General features: G+C 38.4%; 1 protein-coding gene across 1 annotated transcript in view; it reads right to left on the bottom strand.

The window, feature by feature from the left end:
• The window catches only part of LOC128687071 (protein MEMO1), a 65636-nt gene that overhangs the window by 34781 nt on the left and 5216 nt on the right, over nt 1–25639 (bottom strand). Inside the window, exons 2-3 of the mRNA XM_070082652.1 lie at nt 19243–19324; nt 16414–16482 (exon numbers count right to left, since the gene is read on the bottom strand). Coding sequence (XP_069938753.1) covers nt 16414–16482; nt 19243–19324 — 151 coding nt within the window. The remainder of the gene's footprint in view (nt 1–16413; nt 16483–19242; nt 19325–25639) is intronic.

Raw genomic sequence — 25639 nt, forward strand, 5'->3', positions numbered from 1 at the left:
TGTGCAGTACACGATCATTTACACAAAGTAGCTGAGAGCTGCTCACACTACAGTAGACCGTCATTTAGCACGAGTTTATTTGGCCCGATTTGGGAATAGCACAACTGAAGAAATGCGCCACAATTTTATGTAACATTAAATTTAACACGGTTCAGTTTGCGGAAAGGAAAAAAAAATTGGCTTTTCCTGAGGTGGCCGCCTTTTTGTGGGTCAACCAGGGAGACTTCCTACCATCTGCTGCCACCCCCACAACACCACCCCACAATTCGTACTTCATGGTGTCCAGTCGAGTCCTTCTCTGCTATAAGGTAGCTGTGTTTGTAAATTGTGTTTTGATCATTTAATTTGTATCTACCAAGCAATCATGACACCCAGTAGGCACACCAGAGTTGCTGAAAGTGCCAAGAAAACCTATAAGCATTTAAGTCTTACAAGTAACAAAGTAAACAAAGATCTTAGACAAGAAATACCCATAATACATAAAAAGAGGTGTGTGACCGACTTGACTGAATGACTTACTGACTTGACTGAATGACTTACTGACTTGGCTGAATGATTTACTGACTTGGCTGAATGACTTACTGACTTGACTGAATGATTTACTGACTTGACTAAATGACTTACTGACTTGACTGAATGACTTACTGACTTGACTGAATGACTTACTGACTTGACTGAATGACTTATTGACTTGGCTGAATGACTTACTAACTTGACTGAATGACATACTGACTTGGCTGAATGACTTACTAACTTGACTGAATGACTTACTGACTTGGCTGAATGACTTGCTGACTAGGCTGAATGAATTACTGACCTAGCTCAATGACATGCTGAATTGACTGAATGATTTACTGACTTGACTGAATGACTTACTGACTTGACTGAAGAACTTACTGACATGACTGACTTACTGACTTGACTGAATGATTTACTGACTTGGCCAAATGACTTACTGACTTGATTGAATGATTTACTGACTTGATTGAATGACTAACTGATTTGACTGAATGACTTACTGAATTTACTGAATATCTTACTGACTTAACTGAATAACTTACTGACTTGATTGAATGATTTACCAACTTGGCTGAATGACTTACTGACTTGAATGAATGACTTACTGACTTGACTGAATGATTTACTGACTTGGCTGAATGACTTATTGACTTCTCTGAATGACTTATTGACTTGACTGAATGACTTACTGACTTGACTGAATGACTAACTGACTTGACTGAATGATTTACTGACTTGGCTGGATGACTTACTGACTTGATTGAATGATTTACTGACTTGATGGAATGACTAACTGATTTGACTGAATGACTTACTGACTTGACTGAGTGACTTATTGACTTGACTGAACGACTTGCTGACTTGACTGAATGACTTACTGACTTGAATGAATGACTTACCGACTTGAATGAATGCTTTACTGACTTGAATGAATGAGTTACTGACTTGACTGCATGAGTCACTGACTTGACTCAATGACTTACTGACTTGGCTGAATGAATTACTGACTTAGCTCAATGACATGCTGAATTGACTGAATGGTTTACTGACTTGACTGAAGAACTTACTCACCTGGCTGAATGACTGACTTGACTGAATGACTTACTGACTTGACTGAATGATTTACTGACTGATTTACTGACTAGACTGAATGACCTGCTGACTTGACTGAATGATTTATTGACTTGACTGAATGACTTGCTGACTTGACTGAATGACTTACTGACTTCAATGAATGACTTACTGACTTGTATGAATGATTCACTGACTTGACTGAGTGACTTACTGACTTGACTGAATGATTTACCGACTTGGCTGAATGACTTACTGACTTGACTCAATGACTTACTGACTTGGCTGAATGATTTACTGACTTGGCCGAATGACTTACTGACTTGACTGAATGATTTACCGACTTGGCTGAATGACTTATTGACTTGACTGAATGACTTACTGACTTGACTGAATGATTTACTGACTTGGCTGGATGACTTACTGACTTGACTGAATGATTTACTGACTTGACTGAATGACTAACTGATTTGACTGAATGACTTACTGACTTGACTGAGTGACTTATTGACTTGACTGAACGACTTGCTGACTTGACTGAATGATGTACTGACTTGAATAACTTACTGACTTGAATGAATCATTTACTGACTTGACTGAATGAGTTACTGACTTGACTGAATGACTTACTGACTTGACTGAATGACTTACTGACTTTACTGAATATCTTACTGACTTGAATGAATGATTTACTGACTTAACTGAATAACTTACTGACTTGACTGAATGATTTACCGACTTGGCCGAATGACTTACTGACTTAAGTGAATGACTTACTGACTTGACTGAATGACTTACTGACTTGACTGAATGATTTACTGACTTGTCTGGATGACTTACTGACTTGACTGAATGATTTACTGACTTGACTGAATGATTTACTGACTTGGCTGGATGACTTACTGACTTGACTGAATGATTTACTGACTTGACTGAATGACTTATTGACGTCTCTAAATGACTTATTGACTTGATTGAATGACTTAATGACTTGACTGAATGACTTACTGACTTGACTGAATGAATAACTGATTTGACTGAATGACTTAATGACTTGACTGAGTGACTTATTGACTTGGCTGAATGACTTACTGACTTGACTGAATGACTTACTGACTTGGCTGAATTACTGACTTAGCTCAATGACATGCTGAATTGACTGAATGGTTTACTGACTTGGCAGAATGACTTACTGACTTGACTGAATGATTTACTGACTTGACTGAATGACTAACTGATTTGACTGAATGACTTACTGACTTGACTGAATGACTTAATGACTTGAATGAATCATTTACTGACTTAACTGAATAACTTACTGACTTGACTGAATGATTTGCCAACTTGGCTGAATGACTTACTGACTTGACTGAATGATTTACTGACTTGACTGAATGACTTATTGACTTCTCTGAATGACTTATTGACTTGACTGAATGACTTACTGGCTTGACTGAATGACTAACTGACTTGACTGAATGATTTACTGACTTGGCTGGATGACTCACTGACTTGACTGAATGACTTACTGACTTGACTGAGTGACTTATTGACTTGAATGAATGACCTACTGACTTGAATGAATGATTTACTGACTTAACTGAATGAGTTACTGACTTGAATGAATGACTTATTGACTTAACTGAATGACTTACTGACTTGACTGAATGACTTACTGACCTGACTGAATGACTTACTGACTTGGCTGAAAGACTTACTGACTTGGCTGAATGACTTACTGACTTGACTGAATGATTTACTGACTTGGGTGGATGACTTACTGACTTGACTGAAGGATTTACTGACTTGACTGAACGACAAACTGATTTGACTGAATGACTTACTGACTTGACTGAGTGTCTTATTGACTTGACTGAACGACTTGCTGACTTGACTGAATGACTTACTGACTTGAATGAATGACTTACTGACTTGAATGAATGATTTACTGACTTGACTGAATGAGTTACTGACTTGACTGAATGACTTACTGACTTGATTGAATGACTTACTGACTTGTCTGAATGACTTACTGACTTGCCTGAATGATTTACTGACTTGGCTGAATGACTTACTGACTTGACTGAATGATTTACTGACTTGACTGAATGACTAACAGACTTGACTGAATGACTTATTGACTTGACTGAACGACTTGCTGACTTGACTGAATTTACTGACTTGACTGAATGACTTACTGACTTGACTGAATGACTTACTGACCTGGCTGAATGACTTACTGACTTGACTGAATGACTTACTGACTTGGCTGAATGACTTACTGACTTGGCTGAATGACTTACTGACTTGACTGAATAACTTACTGACTTGGCTGAATGACTTACTGACTTGGCTAACTGACTTACTGACTTGACTGAATGACTTACTGACTTGACTGAATAACTTACTGACTTGACTGAATGACTTACTGACTTGGCTAAATGACTTACTGACTTATGACTTGATTGAATGACTTACTGATTTGGCTGAATGACTTACTGACTTGGCTGAATGACTGACTTGACTGAATGACTTACTGACTTGACTGAATGACTTACTGAATTGACTGAATGGTTTACTGACTTGACTGAATGATTGACTGAACAACTTACTGACTTACTGGATGACTAGACTGAATGACTTATTGACCTGACTGAACAACTTGACTTACCTAACTTACTGACTTGATTGAGTAACTTACTGACTTGACTGAATGACTTACTGATTTGACTGAATGACTTACTGACTTGGCTGAATGACTTACTAACTTGACTGAATGACTTACTGACTTGGCTGAATGACTTACTAACTTGACTGAATGACTTACTAACTTGGCTGAATGACTTACTAACTTGGCTAAATGACTTACTGACTTGACTGAATGACTTACTGACTTGACTGAATGACTTACTGACTTGACTGAATGACTTACTGACTTGGCTGAATTCTGCTTTAATGTCACCTTTGCACCATTCATAATATTTCTGGTATATATTTAAATGTTTATACAGTAGTGCACTGTACATGTCCACCATCACAAATCCGGCAATCAGTTATTCGGTTCCTTCAGTTATTTGGCACTAATTTTGGCTAGCATAATTTCAAATTTCCAGGGTCGCCACACCAACCTGCTAGTACTGTTTGGTGGCGCTACTTGCTGCATAAGTCATTCCAATTTCTTTTTCTCCATTTATTGTTTTAACCTGCTTACTTTTAGCCCTAGTCATATTTCCAATGAATAAAAGAAATGCTTCTCATTATGTAAAGCACCTACACAGTACAGTATCCATTAAAGATAAGGTGGCTTTGAAGCCACTGTCAGTTGCCATGAGCTCAGTCTCATGAAGCAGGAGAATATGCTGTATTATTACGCTAATATCAACACTACAGCTTATCTGCCTATCACAATTGATCTAATATGACATAAGAAACATTATAAATAACATAAAACATGTTAAATATTCCAGAATGAATAATATTTGGCATAACACCAAGCAGTTCGACAGAGTTATGAGGAGGATATGGTAAACAAATACCATTCTCCTCTCCTTGTATTGGGGGCTTAAAGAAAACGGAGTATAGCACAGAGATAACTATGATATACACTCGTACTCCACCATAAACATGAAACAAAAAAGTTATTTTCTCTCTATAGATTACCACACACAGCAGCATATGTGTAGAGAACCAAGGATAACCCAAAAAAAGTCAACGTGGCTTATTTTTAGTACCTGGCTTGGGTTAGCCATATATGATTTTTTGGTAAATATTCGATTCCCAGCCAGGGTAGAAACATTAGGCATGTTTCTTTACACCTGTTGTCTATGTTTACCCATCAGTAAATGAGTACCAGGGTGTTAGCCGACTAGTGTGGGTGTTATCGTGGGACACTGACCTAATTTTCTTAAAATACTCAGCATAACAAGTGCCTTTCTATACAGTAGTATGTCACTGATGTCAGCTAGGCCTGTATACCTTGTACATGTACGTGTAGTAAATAAAGATATTATTATTATTATTATTTTCTCAGTTGTTTATTAGAACATAAGAACATAAGAAAGGAGGAACACTGCAGCAGGCCTGTTGGCCCATACTAGGCAGGTCCTTTACAATTCATCCCACTAACAAACATTTGACCAACCCAATTTTCAATGCTACCCAAGAAATAAGCTCTGATGTGCAAGTCCCACTCAAACCCAACCCTTCCCACTCATGTATTTATCCAACCTAAATTTGAAACTACCCAAAGTCCTAGCCTCAATAACCCAACTAGGTAGACTGTTCCACTCATCCACTACCCTATTTCCAAACCAATACTTTCCTATGTCCTTTCTAAATCTAAACTTATCTAATTTAAATCCATTACTGCGGGTTCTCTCTTGGAGAGATATCCTCAAGACCTTGTTAATATCCCCTTTATTAATACCTATCTTCCACTTATACACTTCGATCAGGTCTCCCCTCATTCTTCGTCTAACAAGTGAATGTAACTTAAGAGTCTTCAATCTTTCTTCATAAGGAAGATTTCTAATGCTATGTATTAATTTAGTCATCCTACGCTGAATGTTTTCTAACGAATTTATGTCCATTCTGTAATATGGAGACCAGAATTGAGCTGCATAATCTAGGTGAGGCCTTACTAATGATGTATAAAGCTGCAGTATGACCTCTGGACTTCTGTTGCTTACACTTCTTGATATAAATCCCAGTAATCTATTTGCCTTATTACGTACGCTTAGGCATTGCTGTCTTGGTTTAAGGTTACGTACGCTTAGGCATTGCTGTCTTGGTTTAAGGAAAATACTTGTTCAATTATAGTGCATTCTTCCTCAAGGAACTCATTGCTGCAGATTCTGAGTGCACGTAGGAAAAAGCCTATAATTACACCACGTTTAGTTTTGGTGTCGTGGTGAGAGTAGAAGTGGAGAAGATCGTTTTGGTTGGTGGGTTTTCGCAATAAGGAATAACAGTAAATCTTATATTTTTTGTGTGAATAAAAATTACAAATTATTTATATAATAATAATAATAATAATAATAATAATAAAATGTATAACAATAATAGTATAATAATATAATACAATAATAATCATAGTAATATGTATAATAATAATACATACATAATAATAATGTACTACATATAATAATTATAATAATAGACGGCTTCAAAAGGCAATCACTAGATGGCAGTGTTTACCACAAAAAAGAGGGAGCGGTTGTGGCTGCCTCCACCTGTTACATAATGACATATTTTATTCATTCTAGAGTATATATCATATTTCTATGTTATTTATATTGTTTGTTATGTCATACTAGATGAACTGTCATAGATAAATTAGCCATATAGATGATGTTAGCGAAATTATTATTAAAAGTATTTTGCCCGGTCTCCAGACAAACTCTAGTCCACCGCTGACACTGCCCATACCACTACATGAATGACATTTTATTCATTTTAGAGTATATATCAGGTTTCTATGTTAATTATATTGTTTATTATGTCATATTAGATGAAGTGAGATAGATAAATAAGCCGAATAGATGATATTACCGAAATTATTCATGAAGTATTTTGCCCGGTCTCCAGACAAACTCTCGGCCACTGCTGGCACTGCCCATACCACTATATGAATGACATATTTTATTCATTTTAGAGTATATATCAGGTTTCTATGTTAATTATATTGTTTATTATGCCATATTAAATGAAGTGAGATAGATAAATAAGCCGTAGAGTTGATATTAGCGAAATTATTGAAGTACAGAATTCCACTGGAATGGATTAATTGCATTTCAGTTAATTTAAAAGAGGAAAATTGATTCTGCGAACGAGCAAATCCAGTTGCGAGCAAGGCCATGGAATGGATTAAACTCGCAAGTAGAGGTTCCACTGTACTGAGAATAAATCCGTTAATGAGGAGAAACTTTAATGATCAACAACGTTCACTTGATTATATAAAATAGTTGACTGACTATTGAGAGTATATCCCTGGGTGTTTTCTCAGTAAATTTTAATATTCAAGAACTCTACCTTGACTATATAAAATAGTTGACTGGCTATTGAGAATATATCCCTGGGTGTTTTCTCAGCAAATTTTAACGCCGGGTCACCATCTGGAGAAGACCCGGGCCAGAAGTACGGGCGAATCAACAAGAAGTAAATTTTAATCAAGAATTCTAACCTGACTATATAAAATAGTTGGCTGACTATTGAGAATATATCCCAGGGTGTTTTCTCAGTAAATTTTAATATTCAAGAGCTCTAACTTGACTATATAAAATAGTTGGCTGACTATTGAGAATATATCCCTGGGTGTTTTCTCAGTAAATTTTAATATTCAAGAACTTTCCCCTGACTATATAAAATAGCTGATTGACTATTGAGAGTATATCCCTTGGAGCTTTCTTAGCAAATCTATATATAAATCAGTCGGCTGATTGGAAAAGCTTGCGTGCTCTCTTTCATCGCAGCTGCTTCTTCCTCTAAGTCCGTCACCTAGAGAAAAATGGACTGGTTCAAAATACGCTCTCGCCGACTTCGGGAGAAATCTATTGATTCCAGGTGGATTCTGGAAAATGAAAAGCACCTTAAAATTAAGGACCTCGGTTATGGAGGGTGTGGTAAGACCCAACTCTGGAATCTTCCAGGACACGACACACCAGTGGTCCTCAAAAACATCTTCGATCCTAATACCCGAGAAACGGATTGTCTGCGCGAGGCCCAGATCTTGGAGAAACTCAACGGTGCAGGTGGAGCTCCCAGACTTCTGGGTCTGTCTCCTGAGATAGGTTGTTACTTTATGTCTTTTTTGGGATTGGAGGATCTGGAAACACTCAGCCACAACCAGGAGATAGGTAGGGAAAAATTAGACGATTTGTTTTGGCTAAAAGCCATAGAAAGCATCATCAAGAATTTGATTAAAATCCACAAAAAATGCATTGTCCATCTGGACCTTAAACAAAACAATGTAATGGTAGACAGAACCGACCCAAAATGTCCAAAAACCTCTATAATTGATTTCGGACTTTCAACCCGCCCAGGCCAACCTTGGGTTTATGGTGACTATGAAAAGAACTGCATCGACAAGTTTTTGGCGTTCAGCCCCTGGACCTGTTATGAAGCTGCTATGGGCCAGCCTGTCACAACGAAAAGTGATGTGGTGGGAGTCGCCCTGCTCATCAAACAGGTTATTGGAATAATGGATCGTAAGCCCCACCAGCTGATGACCATGGCCCTGAAGGGCCTCAGCCGGGACCCAAAGGAGAGACCTGGCCTGAAGACGTATCTCCGAACAACACAAAAAATCATTAAATTCTTCACTGCCAAGTTTGGTTGAGCTCAGACTTTTTTTGTTTATTTTTTGTTACATATTGCCAAATTTGGTTGACCTCGGATTTCATTTGTTTATTATTTGTTACATATATTGTAAAAAAAAAAAAAAAAAATAAATAAAAATAAAAAAAAAAAGGAACTTGAAGAGCAGCCGCCTCCACGTGGCAAGTTCTGGGTACCTTGTGTAACTAAGAGTACTTGGACACTCATGTGTGACTGTTGCTACATGACCAGTCATGTGTGAGTGTGCAGTACACGATCAGTTACACAAAGTAGCTGAGAGCTGCTCACATTGTGGGCAAGGGCTTGGACTTCCATCATATGTGCATGAGTGTTAGGAGTGAATGGACCTGACAAGCTGTTGGAGTGTGAGCAGGGTAATATTTTGTGAAGGGATTCAGGGAAACTGGTTAGTCAGACTTGAGTCCTGGAAGTGGGAAGTGCAATGCCTACACTTTAAAGGAGGAATTTGGGATATTGGCAGTTTGGAGGGACATCTAAATTGTCGTATCTGAGCACCTCTGCAAAGACAGTGATTATGTATGAATGATGCAGAAAGTGTTGAATGACGATGAAAGTTTTTTCTTTCTTTATTGGGTCACCCTGCCTTGGTGGGAAACAGCCCTGTTAAAAAATATACATATTTATATACACCTACCATCCGACTTACGACCGAGTTCAGTTCCGAGAAACCGGTCGTAAGTCGAAATGGCGTAAGTCGAGCTTTACTACTGAATATCAACAAAACATTTTTGTAATGACTTTATTTTATTGTTTTATTTTGGTATTTCATGTTTCACTTTACTTTTTATGTTGTTAGTACTCTATTTTATACTGTAAGGTTGAGGGTAAACACTGTGTACAACACAAATAGCTGTTTATTTCCGAGAAATTTGGCATAAAAAACACGGCCATAAGTCGAGTGGTCGTAAGTCGAGCAGGTCATAAGTCGGATGGTAGGTGTATATACTCCGTCTCCTCACTTAGCGATATACTCATTTACCAAGGCCTCAGAGTTACGATGGGCTCTGACTAGTATGAATACCTAAATAATGTATATTAGAGTTGACTTCCTCTATTCTGTTTATTAAATACACAGTACACTACTGTATAAACATTTAAAAATATATCAGAAATGTTATAAATGGTGCTAAGGTGACATTAAAACAATATCAAAGATGGTCGACACAAACCCACTACCCTCATAGTATGCTCCTCACTTAACAACGAATTCATTTAACGACGTGGTCTTAGGAACGGAACTCTGTTGTTAAGTGAGGAGAGGCTGTATATGAGTTTATGTGATGAATAACTGACTGACTGACTTGACTGACTTACTGAATGACTTTCTGACTGGAATGACTTACTAACTTAAAAGTTAGACTTTTTGAGTGAAGAGGTTCCTGATAAATCTAGAAGCAGTGCTCTGAAACTGTGTCTAGAGCAGCTGATAAAGTGGTACCTTGAGATACGAACTTATTTCATTCCAGAAGGCCGTTCGAGTGTTGATACTGAATGAATTTGTTCCCAAAACGAATAATGTAAATTAGATTAATCCATTCAGACCCCCAAGAATACACTTACATAACTGTTCGCATTTTGAGCTGCTGGAATCCTGAGGTACCACTGTACTTTACCATCAGCTGTATAATGTACTGCAGGGTAATATAGCCCAGAAATCCATTACAGAATTTATGCACACTCCAGTACTCTAAAGACGCTAATATTTAATTTTAAAGAAAATAAGACGATTTTATTTAACCCGTAAATGGTCCAAGCAGATCTACATTCACATGTGTAATGCTACAAAAACAGATCTATGTTTTTTTTTTACATATTTTCAAATATAACAAAAACAAAATAGGAGATCCAAGTTTTTTTACACATTTTCAAATGTAACAAAACAAAAAGATCTACTTTTTTTACATACAGTGGTCCCTCATTTTTCGTAATTAATCCGTTCCTGGAGCCATTACTATAAACGAAATTTACGATTTACGAATCAATTTTCCCCATAAGAAATAATGTAAATACAATTAATCCATTCCTGACACCCAGAAGTATTAAAACAAAAAAAATTTTAACATGAAATATACATGTAGTACATAAACAATACAATGGGAAATGATGAATGAAACATTAACAGCATAACACTTATCTTTATTGGAGATTCTTCTTAGTGTATGGGAGACTGGAGGAGGAGAGAGAGTGGATTGTTTATAGTTTGGAAGGGGAATCCCCTTCCATCAACACTTCAGGTACCATTTGCTTTTCTGGGGTTGCTTGTCTTCTCTGTTTCTTAATGCCACTAGGACCACCTTGAGTGCCACTGGAGTCCTGTCTCACAAAATAACTGTGGAGACAGCTTTGTTTCTGGTGTCTCTTTAACACTTCCCTAAAATGGCCCAAGACTTTGTCACTGTACATGTTGCCAACCTGGCTTGCAACAACCTTGTTAGGGTGATGTTTCTCCATAAAGCTTTTCATCTTACCCCACATAGTAAAAATCTCTCTAATTTCTGAAGAAGGCACCTTCTTCCATCTCTCTTCCTCCTCCTCTGCAGCAAGATTCTGAGCTGCAATGTGTTGCTCTTCCTGCTGAAGCTGTTGCAGCTCCTCAGTGGTGAGCTCTTCATTGTGGTCTTCCACCAATTCTTCCACATCCTCCAAACTCACATCCAACCCCATGGAACTCCCCAGTGCCACAATTGATTTTACAACAGACATAGGCTCATTAGAGTCAGTCCCAAATCCTTCAAAATCCCTCTTGTCGACACAATCTGGCCACAATTTTCTCCAGGCAGAGTTCAAAGTCCTGGTAGTCACTCCCTCCCAAGCCATACCTATAAGGGCTATGCAGTGGAGGATGCTGAAGTGTTCTCTCCAAAATTCCCTTAGGGTCAAGTGAGTGTCTGTGGTCACAGTCAAGCACCTGTGAAACATTGCTTTTGTGTAGAGTTTTTTAAAGTTTGCAATAACCTGCTGGTCCATGGGTTGGAGGAGAGGAGTTGTATTTGGGGGCAAGAACTTTACTGTGATGAACCCAAACTCCTCGAAAATTAGGTCATCCAAGTTTGGAGGATGAGCAGGTGCATTGTCCATTACTAGCAGGCACTTGAGATCCAATTTCTTTTCCAGGAGATACTCCTTCACACTAGGGCCAAACACTTCATTGAACCACTCTACAAAAATTTCCCTCGTGACCCACGCCTTACTATTAGATTTCTAAAACACACACAATTTACTCTTCATAACATTGTTTTTCCTGAACACTCTGGGATTTTCAGAATGGTACACTAGTAATGGCTTCACTTTGAAATCCCCACTAGCATTAGCACAGAACATTAGCATCAGCCTGTCTTTCATAGGCTTGTGTCCTGGCATTGCCTTTTCCTCTTGTGTAATGAAGGTCCTCTTTGGCATTTTCTTCCAAAAGAGGCCTGTTTCGTCACAATTGAACACTTGTTCAGGTTTCAGTCCTTCACTGTTTATGTACTCCTGGAATTCATGCACATATTTTTTAGCCGCCTTGTGGTCCGAACTGGCAGCCTCACCATGCCTTACCACACTGTGTATGCCAGTACGGTTCTTGAATCTCTCAAACCAGCCTTTGCTCACCTTAAATTCACTCACTTCACCACTATTTGCAGGCAATTTCTTTATCAAATCTTCATGCAACTGCCTAGCCTTTTCACAAATAAACGAAGTCATAAGAGTATCTCCTGCTAATTGTTTCTCATTTATCTACACCAATAATAACTTCTCAATCTCTTCCAGTACTGGTGATCTCATTTTTGTCAGCATAGTTACTCCCTTTGCAACAACAGCATCCTTTATTTCATTTTTCTTGGCCACTATGGAACGTAAGGTTGTGTAGGGTTTCTTATACATCCTGGACAGTTCGGCCACACTTGTGCCACTTTCATATTGTTCAATGATGGTTTTCTTAAATTCAACTGTATTTCTCACCTTCTTTACCACAGGCTTGGCACTAGGAGCTTTCTTTGGAGCCATGGTAGCTTATTTAGTACTTGCAAGCACTAAAATAAATGGAATATTATGAAATATTTCGCTGGAGCACGTGAGGGGACCTTCGCTCACTGGTAAACAATGCCAGACTGGCTGCCGCCCTGGCTCACGCCATGGGTACGCGTCCCGGATGAACTACGACTCGCGAGTCAACCTATGAAAAGCGAGTCCATGTTTATACGAAAATACCCCTATGATTGGCGAATTTTATGATTGCCGGGAACTACGAAAAGCGGGGGACCACTGTAATCTGAATTCGATATTCAACGGCAATTTATAAACCCCATAGTTTCCTGTTCTCCTGCATTAGAAAAGAACCAGTTTCAAATTATAAAACATTTCACAGGTACTGTACCAGCTGACCTCCCACATAAACATTAATCTTAACTTATTATCCATTTAACTTTCAGGTTCAACACTTAATTTTTAGCTTCCTTCTCTATTATGGTAATTGCTTTCCCTTTACACTCCATGAACATTTTGTTTTTGAACACGCTGGCCGTCTCCCACCGAGGTAGGGTGACCCCAAAAATAGAAACACTTTCACCATCATTCACTCTATTATTGTCTTGCCAGAGGCATATAGATACTTCATTTCAGATGCCCTTCCAAAAGTGCAAATACCCCCCACCCCCCCTTTAGGGTCCAGATACTGTATTTCCCGCCTACACTATGGTCTGGCTAACCGGTTTTCCAAGATCCATTATTACATTTATACTGTCATGATCATTTCCTTAATTATGAAAGTGAACAACAGCTGATGGCAGCATCATAGTCAAGTGCATCTGCTGGCAAATAAATACATGGGGAATCTAAGGCTTGTATTTTAGGCAGTAGCAGTTATACCTGCTATAACCTTAATGGTTCCAGGACTCTCCACCCGTTGCCTGGTCTAAGACAGGCCTACTAAACTGGAAAGGAAATATAACAGGAATAGGAACTAACGAAAGACCCAGGAGAGGGAAGCCAAATGTACAGCATACTGAATTAACCCTTTTAGGGTTTCAGCCGTACTAGTATGGTTACGCGCAGGGGTTTTTGACATACTAGTACGCATAAATTCTAGCGCCATCAAATCTAGTGGGAGAAAGCTGGTAGGCCTACATATGAAAGAATGGGTCTATGTGGTCAGTGTGCACAGTATAAAAAAAATCCTGCAGCACACAGTGCGTAATGAGAAAAAAAACTTTGACCGTGTTTTTGGATTAAAACAGAGACTTTGCATTGTATTTTTGTATGGTATTTATTGTTGTATTCTAGTTTTCTAGTTTGACTGGTTTTACAATGAAAAGTACCTTGAAACTGAGCTCAAAGTAGCAGAAATGTTCGATTTTTACCAAAGATCAAAAGTAAACAAATCGTGCCAAGCGTCCAATACACGTCAACTGGTGAGTCTAATATTCTCTCACAAGTGCGCTGATATTATTTATACCATTTCTACACTAATGCAGTTGCCTGCATAACAGTAAATCTTCTATTTTTTTGTGAGAATAAAAATTTGAAGTAGAAAGCAAAAGAATGTAAGAGGGGCGTGGGAACGTGACTAATGAACAGAGGAAATGTTATTTTAGTGCCAGGAATGTCCTCCTTGTTTATTCTGGACTCTATTCGGAAATTGGCATCTTTTGAAATTTGTGTGAAATTGGCAAAATTGCTAAATTCTGACCACTCTATTGGATAGTTGACACCGGTAAATGGGTGATTTCTTGTACTCATTCGATAGAAAAAATGGAGTTCTAGCAAAATAGTTATGATTTTTGTCGACTAGTACATTGGAATTGGCCAAAAATAGGGCTCAAAGTGGGCAAAATCGCCGATGCGTAAACATCATCGAGACCGCTAACTTTGCGAGAGCATATTTCCATAAGTTTTCCATCAAATTTCATACTTTTGGTGTCATTATGATCGGGACAAGATTCTCTATCTTTTCAAAGGTAAAAAAAAATAAAAATTTTTTTGTGTGAAATTTGGCCGACCCTGAGAACAAGTCTCTGCCGCCCCCCCAAAGGGTTAAGAAAGGACCAGTAATCCTTGCAGATGGCAAAACATTTAACAAGTTTAGCTTCACATATACAAGATATTCTTCACATTTTATTTAACATACTGTCACCTCTTCACAAGAATTGCATTATAATACCAACTCCTCTAACTTTTCACATTAAAAAATTACGTATAGTAATAATAAAACACCAGTTTTATCTGGTGCCAATAAAATATAATTAAGTTTTGAAATATAAGTACAGTGGACCCCCGCCTTACGATATTAATCTGTTCCTGAGAGCTCATCGTAAGCCGAAATTATCGTTAGCCGAATTAATTTTCCCTATAAGAAATACATGTAATGGAAATCAAATTAATCCGTTCCTGACACCCCAAAGTATGAAAAAAAAAATTTTTTTACCACGTGAAATATTAATTTTAATACACACAAACTGAAGAAGACATGCACAATTACTACTCTGCTAAGAATAGAATACATGACACTTACCTTTATTGAAGATCAGGTGATGACTGATGGGATGGGAGGAGGGGAGTGTGTGGAAGTTATTGTTTAGAAGGGTAATCACCTTCCATTAGGACTTGAGGTAGCAAGTCCTTTTCCGGGGTTACTTCCCTTCTTCTTTCAATGCCACTAGGACCAGCTTGAGAGTCACTGGACCTCTGTTGCACAACAAATCTGTCCATAGAGCTCTGTACCTCCCATTCCTTTAAGACTTTCCTAAAATGGGCCATAACATTGTCATTGTACAGGTTGCCAACACGGCTTGCAGTAGCTGTGTCAGGGTGATTTTCATCCGTAAAGTTTTGCAGTTCAACCCACTTTGCACACATTTCCTTAATCTCTTTTTTTCAATTCCATACTAATTCTCGCCCTTTTTACCACAGGGATGGCACTAGAAGCTTTCTTGGGGTCCATGGTGACTTATTTTGCAGTTACAAGCACTAAAAACACTGGGATAATGTGAAATGTACCAAATGTATGCGTAGATGCGACCGCACTGGCTGGCTTGTAAACACTGGCGCTGAGGCCACACGTGGGATGCGTCCCGGACGAATCACGTAAGGCGAGTTTTTTATCACGAGGCAAGGCAAAATTTTTGCGTTCAAATGCTTCGTATGGCGGATTTAACGTAACGCGATGCGTTCATAAGGGGTCCACTGAAATTTGTTATAGATTACTCTTCTAGAATTCCATATATAGATCATGTGAAGATACTGGTATAGTTACTGATATGCAAATTCTTAAGACAGGTTAGGTAAATTAAACTATTTTATACTATATTCCCACATATGTAAATTTTAGCAAGGATAGGTTAATTATGAGGCAAGTTTCAGCTAAAACAATTGCATAACTGTTTCACAGCTCTCTCTGGGAGGACAAATCTTCAGGAGATTCAAATAAGAATTGTTTAAGAATGCAGACACCAAGTGATGTCTACATACAAGGACTCAAATACTTACACAACAACTGGGGACACTTGTCGGTAGGCATAGGCACCAACAGCTCCGCTGTACTGATACCCCGCATGTCTGAAATACACCAAAAATTAGTACAAGCTGAAGATTTTTTTTTAATTATTTCACATGAGGGTTAACAATCCAAGATATACCAAAAACTCAAGCAGTGAGGCTTATTTCCAATGGGGGTCCTAGGCTCTCTTTTCTAGGATGCGGCACAAAACAGTTGACTAACTCTTAGGTATCTATTTACTGCTAGGTGATCTGGGACAGCAAGTGCAAGGAGACTTGCCCTGGCAAATAAACACAGGTTCTTCCAAATGCAAGTTTGAGGTAATCCTCAAACTCTTCATCTTCCACTATTCATCGCTGTACCAGACTAAGGAACTCACTTGATGACAAAACATTTCTACAATCAAGATTCCTAAATGTTGCAAAAAGTGTCCATACACAAAAATAACTTGCATGTAAGAGAGAGGAGCTTACAATGATGTTTCAGTCTGATTTGGACCAAGACGGACTGAAACGCCAGGCCTGTGGCCTGGTGGCAGAAGCTCTCACTTCACACAGTGAGGGTCCGAGTTTGATTCCCGGCGAGGGTTGAAACATTGTGCATATTTCCTTACAGTACCTGGGTGTTAGTCAACTGGTGTGGGTTGCATCCCAGGATAAAATTGACCTAATTTGCCCGAAATGCTCTGCATAACAAGCGGCTTTCTATATACAGTAGCAGTATGTCACTGATGTCAGCTATGGTCTGTGTACCTTGTACATGTAGAAATAGATATTATTTATTATTATATTGTTTTAAGCTTCTCTCTCCTATGTGCAGGTTATTATTGTGTATTGTTCCAGTCACAGTAATGAGCCTTCTCTTCTCAGGCTCGGTGGCCTGGTGGCTAAAGCTCCCGCTTCACACACGGAGGACCCGGGTTCGATTCCCGGCGGGTGGAAACATTCGACACGTTTCCTTACACCTGTTGTCCTGTTCACCTAGCAGCAAATAGGTACCTGGGTGTTAGTCGACTGGTGTGGGTCGCATCCTGGGGGACAAGATTAAGGACCCCAATGGAAATAAGTTAGACAGTCCTCGATGACGCACTGACTTTCTTGGGTTATCCTGGGTGGCTAACCCTCCGGGGTTAAAAATCCGAACGAAATCTTATCTTATCTTATCTTAAGTGTCTAATTCTTCAGCCTATTAGTTTTCTAAAAGACTTGCAACACTACCACAGAGCTGCAAGTCATCACATCTGTAAGGTAATGCTAAAAAACAATCAAGATGAGGAAAATGGAAAATAATTTATTAAGGACAAAGTCAAGATGAAAGATAAAAATGGATTATGTTGGAAAGGAATGTAAAAACAGGGTGTTTGTATTATATTTTTTATATTATATTCATTTTTTATTTATTTTCATAAAGCTGAATGTAATATGCAGTTTGTTAAAATATTATTAGTAGTACCATATAGGTATACCACCCCTATGACTGAAATATTTGTTTCATATGGTTTAGATTTTCCTTTAAGGTATCTAAGGTGGCCCTTTTTTTCACTCATTATTTTCTTCTTAGTTCCTCATTTTCTTTGACTAAACATGCATAGTTCTACTCTGTCCAGATTTTGACCAATGCCAGAAAATCTGACTAGAAAGATTCAGTACAATTTCAAATGTACAGTACAAAAATATATAGAACAGCATGGTAAATGTTCCTGAGTAGAGGTGAGGATCTAATATTTACAGTCTGCCCACTTATGAACTGGTTCAGCTCTGATCAGTCACTCATAAGGCCATTTGTTCATAAGTCCAACACATGTATGTATACAGTATATGTGAACACAGGAAAAATACATAATGTACTCTAGTAAACAAAACGTGTTATAAATTAAATAAAGTTTATAATATTTATAATAAAGTTTGTAAATAATATAAATTTAATAAAACAAACAGCAAGATAATATAAATTTAATAAAACAATTTAATAAACCATACTATCGAAACTTAGTTACACGATGTTCATATGTAGGGGTCTCTGTAATTTGCAAAATTAAAAGAGCAGTGGCCCTTAGTGTTGTGTGTTCTGTTGCCTGATGTTTTATGAGCTTATATTAATATACAGTGGAACCCCGAGTTTTGTACAGCTCCCAACTCGAACAATTATGTATGTGTATTATTGTAAGTGTTTTTCTGAGTGTATTTTTGGGGGTCTGAAATGAACTAATCTAATTTACATTATTCCTTATGGGAAGAAATTCGTTCGGTAACAGCACTCGAGCAGACTTCTGGAATGAATTATGGCCAAAACTCAGAGTATTACTGTATGTATAACTGTAATTGATGTGGTTAATAATATACAGTACTTTATTTAACCTGACAACACTATAATACTTATTAGCCACTGTAGATACTGTATACATATTTTCAAAGCTGCAAAGTGAAGCTCATACACAGTACGTGTATTTGAAGAGATTTGCATTTTAGCTTTCAATGGCATCTTTTCTTTATCTTCAGCAAAAAACCATTTCACTACACTCTACCCCAAAAGTACACTATGTACAATGACATTTTTATTATAAAAATTTTAAGAGGAAAAAACCTAACTCCTACTCTAACTACATATCCATAAATTCTAAATTCCAGTGGGGCAAGCACAAGAACCAGCAACAAGAAAACCAGTCACCTGGTTTTCAGTCAAAAATCTACAGTAAGACAATAAATTTGGTTTTCAATCATAAATCTACAGTAAGATAATAAAAGTCACAGGATGGACTGCAGCACGGACATTACCCTTTTGTGGGTTGGTAGCGAATAACATTTACAGTGATAACTTACGGAGCAATTATAGCACGAGCAGGTCCATGTGAGAGGTCTGCTTGTCCTAACCATCCTTCTAGCTGACGTGCCAGATCTGTAGCTGTAGACAAAATATTATAGCACTGAATCAAATCAACATGTCAACCAAACCGTCAGTATTCAGAACATGAAAATGATCTTAAAGTACTAGTTTTTTACAACTACCATATACAGTACCTACTATTCTTATTACACTATTATTATTATTAGTATTAGTATATTAATGATAATTATGGTATTCATTATTATTACGAGCATTCAGTACATAGGGTCATACTGCACTTGCAGAGTTTGAAGCTCTCATTCTTTGGATCAAGAGCCATTCACCATCACCAAGGTGCCCCTTGCCACTTTATATAACTTAGAATTAGAGCACACCATATTTTAAAATAATTTCAATCATAACAATACTTAACTGATCGAAAATTTTGAGTGATGTGCACAAGAGGTCAATAACCTGACTTGTAATGATATTCATATGCCAGCTATTATTCTTGTGTATTTGACTGTATGAAATGAAAAATTAATTTTTGTATACATCTGTTCTCTTACATACTTAAACCATACATGCAACCTAATACAGTGGAACCTTGGTACTCGAAAAGCTCCATACTCGAACAATTCAGTATTCGAACACTTTGTTCGGTAAACAAACACGACCTGCCAGAACTTTGCTGTAAACTACAGTGGACCCCCGGTTCACGATATTAATCCGTTCCTGAGAGCTCATCGTAAACCAAAATTATCGGAAAGCGAATCAATTTTCCCCATAAGAAATAATGGAAATCAAATTAATCCGTGCAAGACACCCAAAAGTATGAAAAAAAAAAAAAATTTACCACAAGAAATATTAATTTTAATACACACAAACTGAAGAAGACATGCACAGTTACATGACACTTACCTTTATTGAAGATCTGGTGATGATTGATGGGATGGGAGGAGGGAAGAGTGTGGATGGTCTTAGTGTTTAGAAGGGGAATCCCCTTCCATTAGGACTTGAGGTAGCAAGTCCTTTTCTGGGGTTACTTCCCTTCTTCTTTTAATACCACTAGGACCAGCTTGAGAGTCACTGGACTTCTGTCGCACAACATATCTGTCCATAGAGGCCTGTACCTCTCGTTCCTTCATGACTTTCCTAAAGTGTTTCACAACATTGTCAGTGTAATAGTCACCAGCATGGCTTGCAATAGCTGTGTGAGGGTGATTTTCATCACCCTTTTCACAAATGATCGCTTGAGAGATGTTATCTCCTGCTATCTGTTTTTCATTTATCCACACCAATAACAGTCTCTCAACATTTTCTAACACTTGCGGTCGCTGTTTCGTAATCACAGTTGCACCTTTTGCAAGAACAGCTTCCTTGATTGCCGTTTTCCTGCTCACTATAGTAGAGATGGTTGATTGGGGTTTACTATACAACCTGACCAGTTCCGACACACACACTCCACTTTCCTACTTTGCAATTATCTCTTTCTTCATTTCAACAGTCATTAGCACCCTTGGTCTCGAAGGGTTGACACTAGGAGCTTTCTTGGGGCCCATGGTGACTTATTTTGCAGAAACAAGCACCAAAAACAGTGATAATATGGATAATATGGAATGTACCGAATGTATCCTTAGATGCGCGCACACTGGCTGGCTTGTAAACACTGGTACACACGGGGGAGTTCAGGCCACAAGTGGACACATCTCGTACGAATCGTATCGCATACCGGGTTTTGTATCGGGAAGCGAGGCAAAATTTTTTCGATCAAATGCATCAGCAACCGAATTTATCGGATACCGGTAACATTGGGAACCGGGGGTCCACTGTATATCATGTTTCTTCGCATTTTTTGTTGTTTTATATTATCTGTATAAATATGTTACCATGGGGCCTAAGAGGGTTTGTGATAACAGCCAACCAAAATCAAAACTGGTTGAGAAAAACTCGTTCAGTACTCAAACAGATCAGCATTCGAATAGCCTTCTGGAACCAATTAAGTTCGAGTACCAAGGTTTCACTGTATTCACACACTGATTTTTAACAAAGACTTGCCTTTATCACACAACAGACAAAACACTTTTACTCATTCAATCATCGTCTTGACAAAAGGCCTCCGACTGATGCGTCTAACCTAAGGGAAATTGCATTAAAAATCCAGGCTATAGATTGCAGAAGTCGACAATTTTCTAACTGTTAAGAATATTTGTAATACTGGCTTCTGTGCATCTTCTGATCAGCTTCAAACTTTCAGGGATGGGGGTTTTGCTCCAAGGAAGGTCTGCACTGATTTTGAGCTGTGTATGCTTTAACATGCCATGTATAATGAACAAACTTAGTTGTACAAAATAGTGCAAGTGAAGGAAGTTTATAATTAGGCCACAAACAACTTTAAAAATTTACAATGGTTTTGGATAATAAATTATGTAGAATTTAACCTAGGATAATCCAATAAAATTCAAGTAGCATTAAATTCATTGGGGTCCTTAATGATGACAAATGAAGATAATTTAGACAAGCAGGAATATTTTTTTACCCCCCCCTAAAAAAAAAGAAAAAACTAAAGTATACATAAGTCATTTAATAATAAAATCACGATACACAAATAACCCGCACATAGAAGACAGAAGCGTATGTCGACGGTTCGGTCCGACTGACTCCACCACTACTATTACTACCTCCACCACTACTACCTACTTCCTCCACTAATACTACTACTACTACCACCTCCACTACTACCTCTCTTGTCCTGTCCCTGTCTGCTGGCCTATATTTACTCCCTCCTTCTCTCCTTTTCACTAGCATGACTTTGTAAATGGTTCAACTCAGACCGAAACATTGCCATAAGCTCCTCTCTTCTATGTGCGGGTTATTGGTGTATTGTTCTAGTCACGGTATTGTGCCTTTTTTTATTTAAAATTACGATAATAATTAGAAAGTTCTGCAAGACAATGGAAAAACAGTTTTGACAGTGGTCAAAAATGGTAGTGGACTGTAGCACCAGATGTTACCCTTTAATAGTCCTGAGGAGTATAAGGTTATTTAAGCACAGGTTACACATAAATACAGCTGCACAAATTATCATACATAGTAACATGTGTAAATTACCTAGGATAACCCCAAATAAAAGTTTTTCCTACAGCTTGGTCCCAGACCAAAGCCTTCCAGGTAGGAATGGAAATCCAGTGGAACTACAGTACTCGAACAGCTCCGTACTCGAGCAATTCGGTATTCGAATGCTTTGTTCGGTAAAAAAAATCGCTCAGAAGTCAACCATTTGCTCAGCACTCGACCAAGCAAACACAACCTGCCAGAACTTCGCTGTAAACCATTTCGCGTTTCTTCGCATTTTTTGGTGTTTTTTATATTATTTGTATGAATAAGTCATCATAGAGCCTAAGAGGGTTAGTGATAACAGCCAACAAAATCGGTTGGGAAAAATTTGTTCGGTACTCGAACAGCCTTCTGAAATAAATAAAGTTTGAGTACCGAAGTTCCACTGTATTACAGGAATAGAAACTACCAAGACCTGTACTTAACCCAGTGGTGACCTGTACTTAACTCAGTGGTGACCTGTACTTAACTCTGTGAAGAAGTGTCTTGTTTGCACCCGTGGACTGAACCAAGATGCCCTCCATCGAGCAACTTTATCAGCAACTTAAGGAAGAATTGAGGGCAACGAAGATGGAGATACAGCGATTGACCGAGGAAAACAAGAGGATTCGTAGTAGTCCTCCTGTTTCGAGTCCTCAGGTCAAGAAGGGATCGTGGTCAGTGGCTGGACAGCAGGGGACGACGAAGTTGACGATCAAGAAGACGAATGGAAAGCCAGAAACGATGAAAAAGAAAGAGACTGCTGTGGAAACTCCTGTGGAAACCTCCAACGCATTTTCAGTGCTACCCGACGAATGTGAGTCGACTACTGGGATCGTCACGACGAACGACAACAAGGAAGGTAAGAATATTGTTGTTGTTGGGGATAGCCAGGTTAGATACATGGATAGGGCATTCTGCTTGAAGGACAGGAGTAGGAGACAAAGGGTATGCTTTCCTGGGGCTGGGATGGAGGACATTGTTAGCCGGCTTGACAACATCATGAACGGTAATGGGATCAATCCTATTATTTGCCTCAGTGCTGGAGGCAATGATGTAGGCAAGCATAGAAGTGAGGATTTAGTTAGAAAGTTCAGGACAGCTATAGACATAATTAGGAAGAAGGGGGGGCACCCTGTTATATGTGGCATTTTGCCAAGAAGAGGTGTTGGTAATGAATGGTTGTCCAGAGCAATTGGTATTAATTGTTGGCTGGATAAACACTGTAAGGATAATGCAGTACCATTCATTGACAACTGGGACAACTTCTATGGCCGAAATGACATGTATGCCAGGGATGGGGTTCACTTATCCAGGGCAGGTGTTGGTTTTCTTGCTAACTCAGTTGAGGGGGTTGTTAGGACTTTAAACTAGGATTAGTTAGAGGTATGGGTTTAGAAATGATAAATAATGAGTATGGATATATTGACTTATGCTCTGATATTAAGAATCTTAATAGTAACTGTCATGGAGTAACTCTGGGTAATGATAATTTCAGAAATTGTGTAAAAACAAAGATGAATAGGAAAAATGTGCAGAAGAAAAAACATATGATGGTATTTTATGCTAACAGTCGAAGTGCAAGAAATAAAATTAATGAACTACGTTTGGTAGCATGTGCTGGGAACTTTGATATCATTGCATTAACTGAAACGTGGCATGATTTAAAGAGTCGGGATATGACTGCTGAGTGCAATATTCAGGGATTTAAGTTGTTCAATGTGGATAGATGTAATGGGAAGGGGGGAGGAGTTGCATTGTATGTTCGAGAAAATATTAATTGTTGCATAAAAACAGGTATAAAAATAGATGGAGCAGTAACAGAGTCTGTTTGGGTAGAGTTCGTGGAGGGTCAAGAAAAACTAATTCTAGGTGTAATATACCGACCTCCAGGCTTGGATCACGATAGAGGGAGACTTCTTTGGGACGAAATTGTTAGGGCTTCTGGACACAGTAACATAGTCATAGTAGGGGACTTAACCCTTTGACTGTTTCAGGGCCCTCTCTGAAACTGTCATTCTATGTCGCCAAATATTCGAAAAAAAAAAATTATTTTTTCTTATGAAAATGTTAGGAATATTTTTACTAGTGTTTTAAGCCTAAAAAAAATTTTTGCCATCAGTACTTACCGAGATATAGAGCCGCAAAGTTTGCAGAAATTGACGTGCGTACGGCAACAGCAGCGACTGCCGCCCACCCGGTATTCTTTTATTTACTCTAATTCAAAGGTTTCTTGCATTTTTCAATATTTTTCTTTTCCAGGTAACTTATGTGGCCTGTGAGACCAATGTAAGGTGCATTGTTCAAATATACACTCATTATTTACAACACAATAACAGAACAAACTTTATCACTATTAGTTTGTGTATACACTTTGTTTACACAAACAAACAATACAAAACAATGTTTATTACTATTGTTCCATAATATATATACATATGTACAGTCACTAAACACGTTCCTAGAACTGCTGCAGCTTGTGGAACTCTTTGAAACATGGGTATATGCAGAGGGGCACTTCACACTCCTCACACATAAAACGAGTGTCTCTGCGTGTTTGTGGGCGTTTTGTGGTATGCATACATACATAACACCTCTTCTGAGCATTTTTCTTGGCAGTAGTAGGAGGCAGTTGTATGGGGTAGTGATCACCAGGCCTCATACGAGATGACGTCTGTGGGCGCTGGTCTATTGCAGGAGTTGCTCCTTGGTACTTCGCAATTATCTGTCTGATTACTGACAGGCAAAATTCACCATATTTTGGTGTTTTGTTGGTCTTCAACTTGTATATGTTATAAGCATTTAGCATAGAGATATCAACAAGATGGAAAAAAAGTTTGATATACCACTTATAACTCTTGCGTACACAGTCTGCAAACCCAATCTGCATGTCACATTTGTCCACTAAGCGCATATTGAGGTTGTAGTCCATGACAGCTGCAGGCTTTAGAATGGGTTCATTGGTCTCTCTGTTGTCCCTGCCATTGGGTACCATTTCGTTTGTGTGAACTGATGTCAACAATGTGACATCACGTTTGTCATGCCACCGAAATGCCATGATGTCATTGGCAGCAAAGGCTTGCACCTCACCTCTGCGAGTGCCAGCGTCGAACCTTGGCATATGTTTGCGATTACCACGCACTGTGCCACACACGTCTGTCAAGTTCACTCGCAAGAAATCACTGAGTAAGGGGCTTGTGTACCAGTTATCAGTAAATAACATATGCCCCTTATGGAACCATCATTGTTCGAACCACATCACCAGAGATACCCAATAACTTCATGGTATCTCTCAAA

The sequence above is a fragment of the Cherax quadricarinatus genome, chromosome 7 (genome assembly GCF_038502225.1).
Source record: "Cherax quadricarinatus isolate ZL_2023a chromosome 7, ASM3850222v1, whole genome shotgun sequence".
NCBI classification, from domain to species: domain Eukaryota; kingdom Metazoa; phylum Arthropoda; class Malacostraca; order Decapoda; family Parastacidae; genus Cherax; species Cherax quadricarinatus.